Source organism: Nanorana parkeri, unplaced genomic scaffold, assembly GCF_000935625.1.
Source record: "Nanorana parkeri isolate BGI_ZX_2015 unplaced genomic scaffold, ASM93562v1 scaffold3, whole genome shotgun sequence".
Lineage (NCBI taxonomy): Eukaryota > Metazoa > Chordata > Amphibia > Anura > Dicroglossidae > Nanorana > Nanorana parkeri.
Genome location: NW_017306271.1, coordinates 3,636,157 through 3,651,403, shown reverse-complemented (window position 1 = coordinate 3,651,403; position 15,247 = coordinate 3,636,157). Strand labels below are relative to the sequence as shown.

General features: G+C 41.4%; 1 protein-coding gene across 1 annotated transcript in view; it reads left to right on the top strand.

The window, feature by feature from the left end:
- Positions 1 to 15,247, top strand: part of TRRAP (transformation/transcription domain associated protein) — a 164,006-nt gene that overhangs the window by 87,109 nt on the left and 61,650 nt on the right. Inside the window, exons 49-55 of the mRNA XM_018571310.1 lie at positions 323 to 536; positions 3,252 to 3,431; positions 7,300 to 7,446; positions 7,622 to 7,741; positions 9,732 to 10,019; positions 11,483 to 11,620; positions 13,617 to 13,729. Of these exons, the coding sequence (XP_018426812.1) occupies positions 323 to 536; positions 3,252 to 3,431; positions 7,300 to 7,446; positions 7,622 to 7,741; positions 9,732 to 10,019; positions 11,483 to 11,620; positions 13,617 to 13,729 (1,200 nt within the window). The remainder of the gene's footprint in view (positions 1 to 322; positions 537 to 3,251; positions 3,432 to 7,299; positions 7,447 to 7,621; positions 7,742 to 9,731; positions 10,020 to 11,482; positions 11,621 to 13,616; positions 13,730 to 15,247) is intronic.

Below are 15,247 nucleotides of genomic sequence, written 5' to 3'. Positions count from 1 at the left end.
CTTTGTCCCCCTTGGGCTTTTTTTTTTTTTTTTTTTTTTTTTTTACTAAGGGCAGATTCATATATCTCCCTTTACTTCCTGGAATTCTGGCACATGTGACAATCAATTGGGCCGCGCGGGAATCGCTGCCTGCATTGTACAGGGGCACGCGTCCCTGGTGCAGTGCATGTGTGAATCTAGCCTGAAACAGCTATTCAGAAACATGATGATTGCAAAAAGTAAGGCAATGCTTTTCTGGTCAATGTATATTTGTATGATCTCGATTCATTATTTAAAAAGTTTGAGAGTTTAACACTACTTTAATTTGGTCTCCTTGTTACAGGGATGAGACTCTTTCTGGGAGCGAACTTACTGCCAAACTGGAACCGGCTTTCCTTTCTGGACTACGCTGTGCACAGCCCCACATTCGGGCGAAATTCTTTGAGTCTTTTGACAGCTCTATGAAACGCCGTGTATATGACAGACTTCTGTACATCACATGTTCACAGAACTGGGAGGCTATGGGAAACCATTTCTGGATTAAACAGTGTATTGAGGTAACCAACATCATAAGTGACATCATCTTATCATTGTCAGCTGTTTTGGTTAATCATTATCTGTATGTGACGGAATCTATTATGTGTCCACAATTATAAAGGCTGCAAGTGCTACACAGTAGGGCTGCACAATGTTTGTGTCTTACTTGTTCCTTCTCCCAATGCACATCTTCCAGTCAGGTCTAACAAAATTAATTCTTTCTTATGTGGCTTGAGTCCATGCACTGCTTAAAATTTAGTCCTGTGGGTGGCCTTGCCAGCATCGCTTGGCTCTTCAAAAGTTGATTATATGATCGACTTTTGAGAAATCCAGGTGGAAAATTGACCGCTGAGCAGTGACTGCAGCCAGTAAGCTGAAGTCACTGTTTAGGTATTCTCACAGTGATTGGCCCCGGCTGTCAGAATACAATAGCCCGACAGGGGAGATTCCTTTTGCCACACTGCTTAGCGTTGATGGAGTCATCTGTTGGATTTTTATTTTTATTTAAAGGAGAACTATGCGGTTAGGGCTTTTCCCGATAGTTCTCCTTAGGGTAACGGGAGGACACAAACTAGCGTCCTCCCGTCACCCTAAGCTCAGTATACCGCAAGCTACAGCTCGCGGTATACTGAGACGCCGCACTGGATCCCGACATCGATGTCGAGATCCGCCCAGCTGCGTGAGTGACAGCTGGCTCTGCCTATCTAGAGGCAGAGCCAGCTGTACCCGCCCCCTCCCCCGTCCGTAGCTGTAGCTCGCGGTATACTGAGACACCGCAGTATCCTGCAAGCAACAGCTCACGGTATACTGATACACCGCAGCTGAAGCGGATCCTGACAATTATGTCTGGATCCGCCCAGCTGCGTGAGTGACAGCCGGCTCTGCCTATCTAGAGGCCGAGCCAGCTGTACCCTCCCCCGTCCGTTCCGCCAGGCAGCGCTGGAGGGTCGGAGGGGGGAATCCCTCCCCTGTCACGGCAGAGAGCCATGACAGGATCGAGAAGTGAGCGAACGACGGTATGTGTTCGCTCACTTCCCGATCTACTGAGCCGACCTGTGACAGTCTCATTGTCACAGGTCGGCTAGAACTATGAGGTGAGTGAAAAGCACTCACCTCATAGTTCTCCTTTAAAAAAAACATTGGTATGGCCAGCCTTAGACTTTTTTTCTCTTTGAGGAAACAAGAAAAGTGATCAGATTTTATCACTTGAAAAGGGGTGGTTTTAGCATGACATCTGTACTACGAAAGCTTGATGAATCATGTATTTAGATTTTATCTCAGCAGTTGCAGCTTAGGGAGGCAGTGTCATGCAAGACTGATAGGTCACCAGTGTGTGCTGGCCTTATATGTAAAGTCACTTTACTAAAAACCTGTTTAAAAACATTACATCAGAAATTCTGAAAAGGGGCATACCCCTGAAACACGGCAATCGGAGATGCACACCACAGTAGTGACTCTACTTCACTGAATATGATAGAAAATGCTTGTTGCACTCCTTACCGGAAAGTCCCGTGATCAGGGAAGGGTGCTTGGAATGACTGTGGATGGTGCCGCCAATTGCACATAATATGAGAAATGTCACAAGCACACCGAGCTCCTTCAAGGATAATCGTGGATTTATTGAAAAGTCATGTCAAAAACACAAGCGCTTTCGGGGCCGCACAGGGTCCTTTCATCAGGTATTGCTATGCCTGATGAAAGGACCCTGTGCGGCCCCGAAAGCGCTTGTGTTTTTGACATGACTTTTCAATAAATCCACGATTGATTATCCTTGAAGGAACTTGGTGTGCTGGTGACATTTCTCATATTATCTACTTCACTGAAGTCTAGGAAGGAACTTGCTGGGCCGCAAGATCCTGCGTTAAAAACACATCTAATGGTCAGTAAAGTTGTTCAATAAACTCGTGTAGATGTACAGATCTGCAAAATACTTCTTCCATTCCTCCAACTCAAATGTATGCGTGTACGTGCACAAACATGCACATGCGTCGGTGCGTGTTTATATTCCTACATGTGTATATTACTGACTTCAGTTGCAGATGTTCTATTTTCATTTTATGGATCTGACCGCTGCACTAATTTACTGATCTTTATACAATGTGTGCATGGGCCCAAATCAATACACATGTTCTGATCTCCCCCCCAACAAAGAAAAACCCAAAACATACACAAAACTTCTGTACTGATTAAACAGCAGGGCATGAGCCCTCATTGTTTAAGTCACCCCCAGTCAAGTTCATGAGCTCTAGATTGTGGTTGATTTGAAGTTGCCAATCCTGTTTGAGGGTCTGTGATTTGTGCAATAAAGACCGGGATTTGTGACGTGACAGTTGAATTTATTTATTTTTTATATTGTGACAAATAGCCATTAGGAGAGAGAATGATTAAATCTGAGAATCTAATATAATAATGGAAACATGATACAGCTATGTTATAAACATTAGATTATGAAAAACCTTTCTATATATGTGCAGTCTGGAAATACGCCATTGTTTCCATTTTAGTAAAGGTCTATACATTGATTGTACATGAAAGCATTTCATGGTCTCTGTGAGAATTAAAACCATGTCAAAGGATTGCATTTTGTCTTGCCTGTTTGGGTCATTTCAGCCATCAGTGTAATTCTAGCCATGTCTGTTTAAACACTGGTCCCCCTCGACCTTGTTCTCTTGCCTTTCACAGCGCTATGTTGTTATTCGGTTAACACTGTGAACTTCCTGTCTTTTTCCGTATAGCTCCTTTTGGCGGACTGTGAGAGAAACACTACAATTGGCACAAGCTGCCAGGGCGCCATGCTTCCATCTATCACTAATGTCATCAATCTAGCAGATAGTCACGATCGGGCAGCCTTTGCTATGGTAACTCACGTCAAGCAGGAGCCAAGGGAGCGAGAAAACAGTGAATCCAAGGAGGAGGTAATGTTTTTCATGGAATCCAAATGCATTTCTTTGTTAAGTAAAGCAGAATGCAAAAATAGACTTTTTTTTTTTTTTTAAAGTCAGCCAAATTGTATTCAGGATGCATTAGACTTTGTTTGCTAGATTTTGCTGTTACTTTGTTACTCTTTATATGTATGCCGTGTAAATAAGGTTTGTGATTCACATGGAATAGAGTAAGCAGTTGGCTTTACAAGCTTGATCTAGAACTTTTGTTCCTGGGACTCTGCATCAGGAATTTTGCTGACAGTTCTGTATTGTTCTGAGTGTGAGAATTTTTGTATCAAATTCTTGGACTCCTAGGAGACTAAGTAGGATGGATGTTATGGAGTCGAGCAGTAACCCTTGCCATGGTGACTGAACCTTTTTCACATAACATTGAAACTCTTAAAGATTTACACCTTTACTTTTAAACATTGCTAGGCAATTATAGGATTGCATGTTGAACATTCAAGGGGAACGTCACTCAATTTTATTTTTAAAATTCCCTCTTACTTGCTGGGTTGTCCTTTCACATACTCGCCTACCCAGCGAATCTGGCATTGTCCTGTGATCCGTGTTCTGATCCACACACCAGGTCCCTCGCTGTCTCTTTTGGGTTCTTGCAGTCAGCCCCAAGTGGTGAACTGCCAGCCTAAACATCTACTCTGTCCCCTGCATTGAGGCCGATGTCTCCAGGTATAAGTGACGTGCTCATAAACGTTACATATCCCAAGAGGCACCAAGGGCAGAGCATGTCATTGTTGCTTGAGCAAGAATGGAGGACCGAGGGGCGGACAGAATTTGAAGAATAAAGTAAGAGGTTAAAAAAAAAAAGAGATTTTAATATTGGAGGACGGGGGTCCAAAGTTAAGTTATGTATTGACTCGAGCAACCAGTCAGATTTTCTGTTTCATTTTCTAAGCAGCTCTTGCAAAATAAGATGGAGAACTTAATTGGTTACTGTGAGCTGAGTATATCTTCATTCTAAAAGTTTCATCATGATCATACTTTAAAAGGAATCTTTCTCCAATCATCTTCCAGGACAGCAAGCCTACTCCCAGTTGCTGTCCTGGAAGATTAATAGAAATCCCGTTATCGGTAAGTACATAACGGAACATTTCTCCAATCATCTTCCAGGCCAGCAACCTGGAAGTAGGCTGGCCTTAAGTAGTAGGCCTTAACGCAATGCATGATGGCCCACCACAACGGCCCATATACATGTTATTGGATCCTAATGGTTTATACTTGCCTAGCAAGGGTAGAGAAAAATTATTGTCATGTGGGGTTCTTTATTGCTCAGTCTGCAGACTGGGGAGGGTCATGCCTTAAAGAAGGTTAACTGCATTGGAGGATATGAACTTGAATGGTGTCTAGGGCAGAATAGTCACTGAAGACCATTACAAATCAATTGGCTCCTCTTTTTTTTGTTTTTTTATGCATTTTTGTTTTCCAGAAGTTGAGTTTTAAGGCCCCATTCACATCTATGAATTATTGTTATCATTATTTCTTTTAGTATTGTTATTAATGTTGTTATTATTATACGATGATATTGCTATAATTATGTCTTGGCATACATTGCATTGGCCTATTAATTTCCAGTGGGCCCAACCCAGCAAAAGATTGACCTATTTTTTTCCAACACTGAGCGACAAGTGCGTTTATTTTGGGGTGCCACCGAAAATAACTCGCAATGTACACACAATTCACATACATGGCACATTTAGCAAGATGCAATATAATTGGTTCTAAGTTGTCATAAAACATTAGAATTTTGTCATTCTGTTTTTGGTCACTGTTTTAAGCAGAGAAGGAAGATGCAGAAATAGAACCTTGCTCAGTAATGCATATTTTGGGTTTATGTCTGTAAAACGATACAGCTTGCTTTAATTAGCATCCTTTGATGTTCGTAGAGTGGAACATCTTTACTTTGTAATTATTACTTGTATGTGGTCCAAAAAAACCCCACATCTCATTAATGTCTTATTGATACCTTTTTATAGTCCTCATTTTTTTTTTTTTTTTGCAACATCCCCGCTTGCTTAATGTAACCTAAAAGCTTTCTGTGATCCTTTTTTCATTTTTTGACAAACGTTCTGCTGTACTGCATTTATAATTAAAGAGTGTGGCTAGTAGAAGATGCAAGTGCACGCTCTTTCTGAAAACGAAAGTAGAGAGGTGGCAATTTGTAGGTCACAATTTGTAGATCACATACTCTGCAGTAGTCATTGAAAGGTTGACCCCACTTAACTTAAAGGGTTTCTAAACCCTCTGGTTTTTTTTTTGCATATATCTACTGCTAGCAAGCAGTAGATATATGCAAAAAGTAAAAAAAACAAAAGCGTTTTAACAGCGGTTTAAACTTACCCCGTCTTTGCAGCGCGCTCCCGTCCGAGAATCCGAAACTGCTCGGGCGGCCGCAAAAGCAACTAGGGGCGGGCGCATGCGTAGTTCGGATTTTCGGCCGGGAGACGAGGAGAGACGCAAGTGCCAGCAAAGACAGAGGAGTCAGCGCTGGATTGGACAGTCGCCGCAGCGCTGGAGAGAAGGCTGAAAAGGACAGGAAAGAAGAGGAAGATGGGATTAAGAGACATAATTTAAGGTAAGTGCTAACATTAACATTGGGGGAGGGGAAAAACAAATATCCTTTAATGTCACTTTAACATTTATTGTTTTAGATTTAGCCGAGTGTTCCTTTTTCTTCACCTGTTTTGCTTATTTGAAGCCCAGGGCATGTCAGCTCCAGGCTACCCAACATATGGTGGCTGCATTCATTTTTTTACCCAGTAATTCAGTGAATATGACAATTGCTCTCCCTTTTGTGTTTACACTCCCCAATCCACACCCCCTAAAGCAACCACAAACAAATTAATTTGAAAAAATATTTATTTATTACAGAGAAATCTGAGCACTATGTCAGTGTAAGCACGTTTAACAATAAAATAAATATACTATAAAAAAAACAAGCTGAACAGCAGAAAAAGCTTTGAATTCTACACCTTTTGCCGGTCACAAATTTTTACTCTGGAAACAAATGGGTGTGGCTACGTTAGAATGTGTGACCACGTGGCTGGTCACACATTCCACCGATAAAAAATGGGCATGATTACATTAGAAAGTGTGATGATGTCAGCAGTCACACATTCTAACGCAGTCACAATCTGTGATAGAACACCGGACTGTGATAGGAGGCTGAGCGGTGTGGGATGAGAGACGCTGGCTGCTCACAGCGCTCTCCTCCCACAGCGCTGGGCCGTCTATGACACTTTCTCTCCTCCCCGCTGGGATACAGAGCAGCGCCCAGCGGGGAGGAAAGAAAGCAGGGATGTGCCGCTGTATCGGCCAAAAAATGTCACTTTCGGCATTTAACCAAAAGTGCCATTTTCTGCCCATATGTTTCAACGGCCGATATATCGGTACATTACTAATATTACAGCAATGCAGAAGGCACAGGCTATAGAGGACTAATACGGTCCCCCCATCTCTGCGCCGCGAGTGTCAGATGAACGGATGATCCGACACTCCCCGCGCAGAGACTGGGTGCCTGCCAGCCGCTGGATACCATCTGCAGAGGCGAGGACTGTGCTGGGCCCCCCTGAGGCACTGACATATTCTATCCCGCTTCTTTGGGTTCAGCATCTTTGGCCATCTTGATAGGCTGACCCTGGATGACATAACTCTTGCACACGTGCACAGTAGTTCATTCAGTCTGGCATCTAGTAGATGCCAGGATTTGTACACTCAGACGCCCAGCTCAGTGTACACAAAAAAGAAAGTAAGCAGCCTTCATTGTAGAAGAGATCTATTAAAAAATAGCTATGGTTCCACTTTAATGGCTTTTTAAACCTTTTTTTGTTTTTGTTCATAGGATGTGGAAATTGATATTGAGCTTGCACCAGGAGATCAAAGCACCAATCCAAAAACGAAAGAACAATCTGAAAAAGACATTGGTAATCAGCTTCACATGTTGACCAACAGACATGACAAGTTCCTAGACTCATTACGAGAGGTCAAGGTCAGTACAACTTATTAGTGTGCGCCTAGTGTATGGGACACGAATTGGTACTCTAGTGAAATGGAACATTTCTAATTTGCGGATCACAGTATGTGTGACTGAAACTGTTATCGACAGCTGTTGACTTCCATGCTGTTAAATTATATTTCATTTCTCCCTTTCTATGTCACTACAGACAGGAGCACTTTTAAGTGCCTTTGTCCAGCTCTGTCACATTTCAACGCCTTTGGCAGAGAAGATTTGGATTCAGCTTTTCCCTAGATTGTGGAAAATACTTACAGATCGACAGCAGCATGTGAGTAAATGATCTTATGTTGTGTATTCTTTTATTATTCTGACTCCGATTGTTGTATTAGCGATTTATCCCTTGCTGAGACCTTTATGATTGACCTGTGTAAACAGATATAATCACTGCGGACAATCCTTATCAGATAGCTGAACTCACCAAAGACCTTTTCCATCCACAAAGGTGCTTTATTCTGCACATCAGGTTACAGCAGACAACAGGATACAGCAGATGAATGAATTGGCGGTATTTAAGGCGGTCAAAGATGATGATGTTTCCAAGCATGCAATGCAGACTAACATGTGGCCCTGTTAGAGGCAGCCATGACGCTCCACACTGAGCAAGAAGGGAAAATACATCATAGATGGGAGGGAACACATAAAACATGTGCAATAACCAAGTGCAATTAACTAAAACGACCACTAGATGGCAGCACATGAGTTAACTATACAATATCTATAAGAAAATGGTTTAGGGAAATAAATTACCATCTAACATTAATGTGAATATTGACTGTGGCTGTGAATACACCTATTGTGGCAGCATATTTCTTTTTTTTTTTTTTTATAAATTCTTAATTTTTTCCGATTTCAAAAGTTTACACAATACATAAGGGCAGTGCAGAAAAGTATTCAGGTTACATTCTTTGCATATAGGTTCCAACAAAGTCAATTCAGTGCTATTAAAACGCATTATTAACCATGCAGGCACCAAGAGAAATAAGGGATAAATAGAACAAAATCAAAAAGAAAATAAAAAGGGAACAGCAGCATTCTAGCTCATATGATAAAACTGAGAGAAGAGACTCAGTTCGCGGGCTACCCATACTGTCGTTTGGAACGTCTATTAAACGTGGCACCCCACGTGTAATATAAGAAAGAATTATAAATCAAGAGACACGTGAGTACGGGGAGCCAACTTATATCTCAAAATATTGGATAGGTAAAAGAGGTGGGAAATGAGGAAAGAGTATTTTGTTAACAGTTGACAACAAAGCATGCATTGTAAGTGTAAGGAGTGAGAAAAAAAAAAAGAAAAGGGATAAATAAGAGTGGAGGAGTGAAACTAGGTCAGGGCTAGGTATGTTAAAGTCCCCAGTCCCCATCATGTTTCCGGTTACACTCTGAGGGGAGGTATTCTGGTGACCTCACGAACTCCGTCCAGTGGAGCCAGGTATTGAAGAATGAAGTGTAATTTGGTGATATTGAGTTCGTGAGATCCTCCATGAGATAAATATCATGAATGCGGTCTAAAACCTGTCGAATGAGCGGTGATTCAGTTTTCTTCCAGAAAGCCGGTATACAAGCCTTGGCTGCGTTTACTATGTGTCTAGTAAGTGAGCGAGAGTGTGGCAGCATATTTCTATATGTTATCTATTTGTGTCATCTGGTTAATTCTACGTTTTAGCTTTTAGATTTTTGCAGTAGCAAAGCACACTAGTCCTATCATCATGGCGAACATCCAGTTTCTCTGTCGGCATTTGAAAGATTAAACGGAAAAAAAAGCCACATTTTTACTGCTTGGTGCTGGCAAATAGTTCACCAACTGCAGTGTTCAAAGCTCATGTTAGAATCAGGCACAAGTGAGCTACAGGTGTGATCAAGGCATATTAAAGATTATTCCTTACAAACCCGTCTCTCCTCCCTTGTGTTCAGCTTGGTGCATGTACCTAATTCTAATAAAGGCTATGGAATCTGGAACTTTATAGTATGAGGAGGCCTTCTTATTAAAACCGAAGTGCACTAAAATGAGCACTAAAAAAATAAAAACCTTTTTTTATTTTGTTTTTGGACACCGGTTCATGACCATATTTGACTTGTAAACCGCACGCAGAGTTATCGTTTGAATATTAGTTCTATGATTTGTTTGTGCTGTTACAGCTGCTTATGATTCACAGTACATTGTCATTACATTTGTATGGGGTTTGTATTGATACAGGTGCCCAGAAAGCCCCAGTTAACGGATGCTGACAATCGTTGCTCTTTTATCTTGTTTCCAGGCATTAGCTGGGGAAATTAGCCCATTCCTTTGCAGCGGGAGCCACCAGGTGCAGAGGGATTGCCAACCGAGTGCCTTGAACTGCTTTGTGGAGGCCATGTCTCAGTGCGTGCCGCCAATCCCCATCAGGCCCTGCGTACTAAAATACTTGGGGAAGACGCACAACCTGTGGTTCCGGTCCACACTCATGCTGGAACACCAGGCTTTCGAGAAAGGACTCAGTCTTCAAATCAAACCTAAACAGACAACTGAATTTTATGAGCAAGAAAGCATCACCCCACCACAGCAAGTAAGTGTAGTTCCTCCTGCATCAGCACTTTCAGAGAAGGTAACTATATAAATTCTGGCAGACAGAAAGAAAGTAATAATGTTTTACTGCGCTGATAATGCTCGCCGTTCTTTGTTTTGTGTGCCAAATGCACTATGAACATGTATTCCCAGCCATTAAAACCTGATCTTGTTTCCCACCGCTCAGTTATTAAGCTCCCTTGCTTAGGATAAAGATATTCTAACAATTACTTTAGACACTTTAATAAAGAACAGACACTTTTAAGGCAAAAATTAGGAGAGTATTGCAAAACATTAACAATGTGATGAAAATCATCTTGGCTTTATTTGCCTAAAAAGTAGTAATTAAAACCGACAAATGGGTTGTTGAATCCTACTAAAACAATAGAGTGAGGATGAGAGTATGCAGTGTAATACATATTTTGACAGAAAATCTCTGGAAAACACAGGGAAGACCTGCTGATGGGCCATTTATGTATAGGAGCGTACAAAAATTTAATGAAAATGTTGCTTTTCCCTAATGCGCTGCTCTAGAGGTCTTCACTATAGGGCTCTGCCATGAGCCGCACAGTCTTTGCAGGAAAAAAGTCCCGACTAGGCCCTGTGCCTTTGCTCCATGACCTTGTTCCTGTGGCTGGTCCATACTTTTCTGGCTTGCTAGAGCCAGCATGAGTACAGACCAGCCAGGGGAGCTTTATATGACAACTTCACTAAAAGTGAAGTTGTCTTTTGATGACCAACGCCACCTAAATTATATGTTTGAAGTTAAACTATAAGCAGTCATCTTTTATCAAGGTCTCCATTGGTGTGGGATACCAGCTAGAATTTTTGGTTGCACCCAATTTCACATACCATTAAAAAAAATGGATGGTGGTGTCACACTCCACCAGTTTTTCTCCATAATGAAGAATTAACAAATTGTTGAAGAACACAACTAAACAGGATTGGGATAGATAAAAAGACCGTCTTTTTTGGGATGGGATGAAGATAAAAGCTTGTGAGGGGAAAGTGCATCACTGACGTTTTTGAACAATATGAAGGTAATACACTGCCTAATCCTTGCATTGGTCACTTTTGCATCTTTCCTGCTTTGAGTTTTAGAAGGCCTCCCATTTAATTCTACGAAAAACACAGAATTTAGAAGAGTAAGAATTAAGATATATTCACAATACATTTTGTATATCCATCTTTTGAAGTGCTGGGGGCTTCTTACTCTTCTATCTTGGTGAAACACTGTGCCATCGGTGAATGTCATTACAAGCATCGCCTGAAGTTATATTTGGTCCAAACACTATCAGAACTGTGCAGTTCCATCTGTGACTTTGTACGAAATGCTACACTTTAGGGAAGGATGTTCAACACTTGAAACAGAAGTGTCCTATTAAAATATTATAGCAAGCTACTTTTATACCTTTCTTACACATCTATGCCATTGTATAAATCTCCTATGCCTGTTTCTTTTAGGAGATCCTGGACTCGCTTGCAGAGTTATATTCCCTTCTCCAAGAAGAAGACATGTGGGCTGGTTTGTGGCAGAAACGCTGCAAATTCCCAGAAACTGCCACAGCCATTGCTTATGAGCAGCATGGATTCTTTGAGCAGGTACTCCATCATACTTTATGCTTTGCTTAACTGTCAGGATCATATTCATTTGTATTTCCCATGCAGGCTGAGTGAAGGTTAGAAACATATTTTTTCCCATAAAAGAAAGGCATCTCATATGCTTTTCCTATTTAACATACTAAATAAGGGATTTATCTGTACATAAAACAATCCTTTTAGGTCCAGTGCTTCTATTTAAATTCCACTCAACTATTTTAAGTAAAGTATGATAACGAGGTTAGAGTGTTAATAGAACTTGTTTTATGTGGTCGTACTGAACATTGTGCAAAGAAAAATTTCTGTATTGCCTTTCGTTTAGCCAATTTGCCTATACCCATAGAAGTCTGATAAATCACCAGCAACCAGTCAGGGAACCCAGGAGGATGTGTGACCCTGGAACATGTCAAAAAGGGCTTTACCATATAATGGAGAGATGGCGAGTCAGTCCACAGACGGCTTCTTACCACATATGGACATTACATGCAAAAGTGCATATTGTGGCTATTCAGTCTGGCTGCTCAATTCATCATTGGTAGGATAATCCACGAGAGAGAGCAAAAAATGTGCTAGTGCCTTCAGGCTTAGCCTAGACATACCAGCTTTCTTGACACTCAACACACAAGTGAAAGCCAGTGCTTAGATATGGTATCTGAGCTTACTCAACCTTTTGGCTTAACACATTATTGGAGACCTCCCTTCAGCACCTACCTCAAATGCTTCTGTATGCAAGCTCTTAAAGGTACCTTGGCAAGATGGGTTTCATCTGTCACAACTGAGGATTCATTTCCCCACTCTCAGATGTAGTACTATCAGATAGGCAGAGCTCACCTCTTCCTCTTGATGCACATGCAGCCTGGTACGGCACTGTTTCAGGGCAATTACATCTTGCAGCACACGATGGATATCTTTTCTGTGGCAGGTAAGACACTCTACGGAACATGTGCTCTTCTAGCCAAAATACCAAAGGTTCAGTAAACGTAGGAGCCAGGTGCATTTCAAGCTCTGTATGGTTCACTATGTGGGGACATTTTTAAAGTTAATTCATCACAATGCAGAGTACTTGTTTCAGAAGCATTAGATGGAAGGGAACGTTCCTCACTCTGAGACCCTGACATCACATACAGTGAAGTTGCAATAATTTCAACTTTACTCCCTGGGACTAATAGTTTTGCTTTTGCCATTTGGCCTTTTATAATTGTTTTGTTTATTCTCTTATAAAACAGATAGCAAAAGTTCAACTTTTTTGCCTCAGGACTAGAATGACTCATGTGAACCCAATAGCGGCCTTTTCTACTGTATTTTTGTTGCATTCTGGCAATTATTTTTAAGAACCAGTAGTTAAATGGCCTGTAGTGAAAGAAACACAAAGGCTGTCATTGCTGAGGCATCCTTTTAAAATGCGATTTGACTTGCTTCTGAATTTCTTCATCATATTTGTTCCTTGGACTTGGGAAACACTAAAGCCAGTCGCTGACCTCTTCTTTCAGCAATGGATTTTCCATATTACCCTTCTAACACGGTCACTTTTAAGTTGCATCTAGGGGTGTACTTGGCACTTGGCACACCTTTTTTAATGTACTTCAATATGAAATAACTTCTACTATACGAGCAATCAATTTTTTATTTATTACACAAGAACAAACAGACTGAACAGGTGCTTTTTTTTTGCCTTGAAGCAAAACTCACCTCCTGGTGTGCCTATATCTGGATGCAGTCCATTGTTTAATTTCAAGTGTACTTGGTTACGAAACCTTACTGATGTAGGGACATATTGCCGCATGCTTTTTATCCGCCTTGATGGGGTCCAAGTCTTAACAGCGTGTAGGGGCCACAGACAGCTTAGAGATATTTTGAACACCGTGCTGGTCTCATCCAGTCTGTACTTCACGTGTCGGTGGATGTGTGCACATATTGATCTGTCTCCAGACTCAGAATGCGTACATACAGATCCTGTAGATGAAAAGCTATTGATTTATTTGAGCTTTTGTTCTTTCAGGCCCAAGAAACCTATGAGAAAGCAATGGAAAAGGCGAAAAAAGAACATGAAAGGAGCAACGCATCTCCAGCTGTTTTCCCCGAATATCAGTTGTGGGAGGACCATTGGATCCGGTGAGTGTAAATTCTGTCCTTTTCTTTACCTTTCTGATAACATTATTATTGTTGGTGCTTGTTTTTTTCTTTAGGTGAACTTAATATAAATCAATAACCAAAGTGGCAATTTCTCCGAAAAAAAAAAGTTTTATTCCATTTAGAATTTGGCGGTGGTCCCTAGATATTTAATAGTTTAATTCTTGGGACTGTTGATTCAGCCTGTATTATGGCTCCTCTGCTTTTGTAAAGCAGCAAGTTCTCTGGGTTGCAGGAAAAGAACCCCATTAACACACACCATCTTCTAATGTTTTCTTATGTGCAGCCATCCTGTAAACCGTTATTATTGGAACACTATGGGGTCAGTGTTTTTCCCCATAGTTCTCCTTAGGGTAACGGGAGGACACAAACTAGCGTCCTTCCGTTACCCTAAGCTCAGTATACCGCGAGCTACAGCTCGCGGTATACTGAGACGCCGGAGCGTATCCCGACCTGGACGTTGGGATCCGCCCAGCTGCGTGAGTGACAGCTGGCTCTGCCTATCTAAAGGCAGAGCCAGCTGTACCCGCCCCCTCCCCTGTCCGTTCTGCCAGTCAGCGCTGGAGGGTCGGAGGGGGGAATCCATCCAGTATGTGTTCGCTCACCTCCCGATCTACTGAGCCGACCTGTGACAGGCTCATTGTCACAGGTCGGCTAGAACTATGAGGTGAGTGGAAATCACTCATCTCATAGTTCTCTTTTAAATCGGATCTAGTTGGAATTCAATCTTTACAGTAGCCTAGCAGCAAAGGGTTTTCCATCAACCTTGAAATAATATATTCTTTCCTGGTTTCTTCTCGCACAGCAATCCACTATTACCCATTATTGGCACTTGTTTCCTTATTTGTCTTTATAACTGTGGCATGCATTACTTTTTAAGCTCCACTAGAAGAGGGACTTCTAAGTAAACATTAACAATCTTTAAAGTGCTATGGAATAGGTTGACACTAACTAAATTAATGAAATTAGGAATGAAATATATTTATCTGTGTTAAATATACCGTACATGAATCAAATATGAATCAAATAGTGCCTCTTATGTCTGTCATTAGGGCACATTTGTTAAAGGGAAGCTAAAATGGTTTTGGATAAGCTAGTAAGTGCATGCAATTAGGACTTGCCTATATGGTTCTCGATGTATACAAAGAAACCAGGGTTGCAGCACTACATTGTCTTTATTAGTAGATTCAATGAATGCAACAGTTTATTCGCAACACCTCCAAACAGCATGCAGTGTAACCCTGTGAATATATAACCGTTTAAGGCTTGCTTCAGCCTTTCCACAGGTTGAACATGTCTGGAATTATTCACACAGTGTCCATTTCAAATATGAAACGATTTGTCTTTATTAAAGTACTCCTTGTTCAGCCTTTAAGGCCATTATCCCTTCCTGAACAGGTGCTGTATCCTCTAGATTTAGGAATCTTACAATAGCTAAAACGAAAATGGAGTTCTTGGGTAAACCATTGCTTCTAGACTTACCATTTATAATGTCCGGGG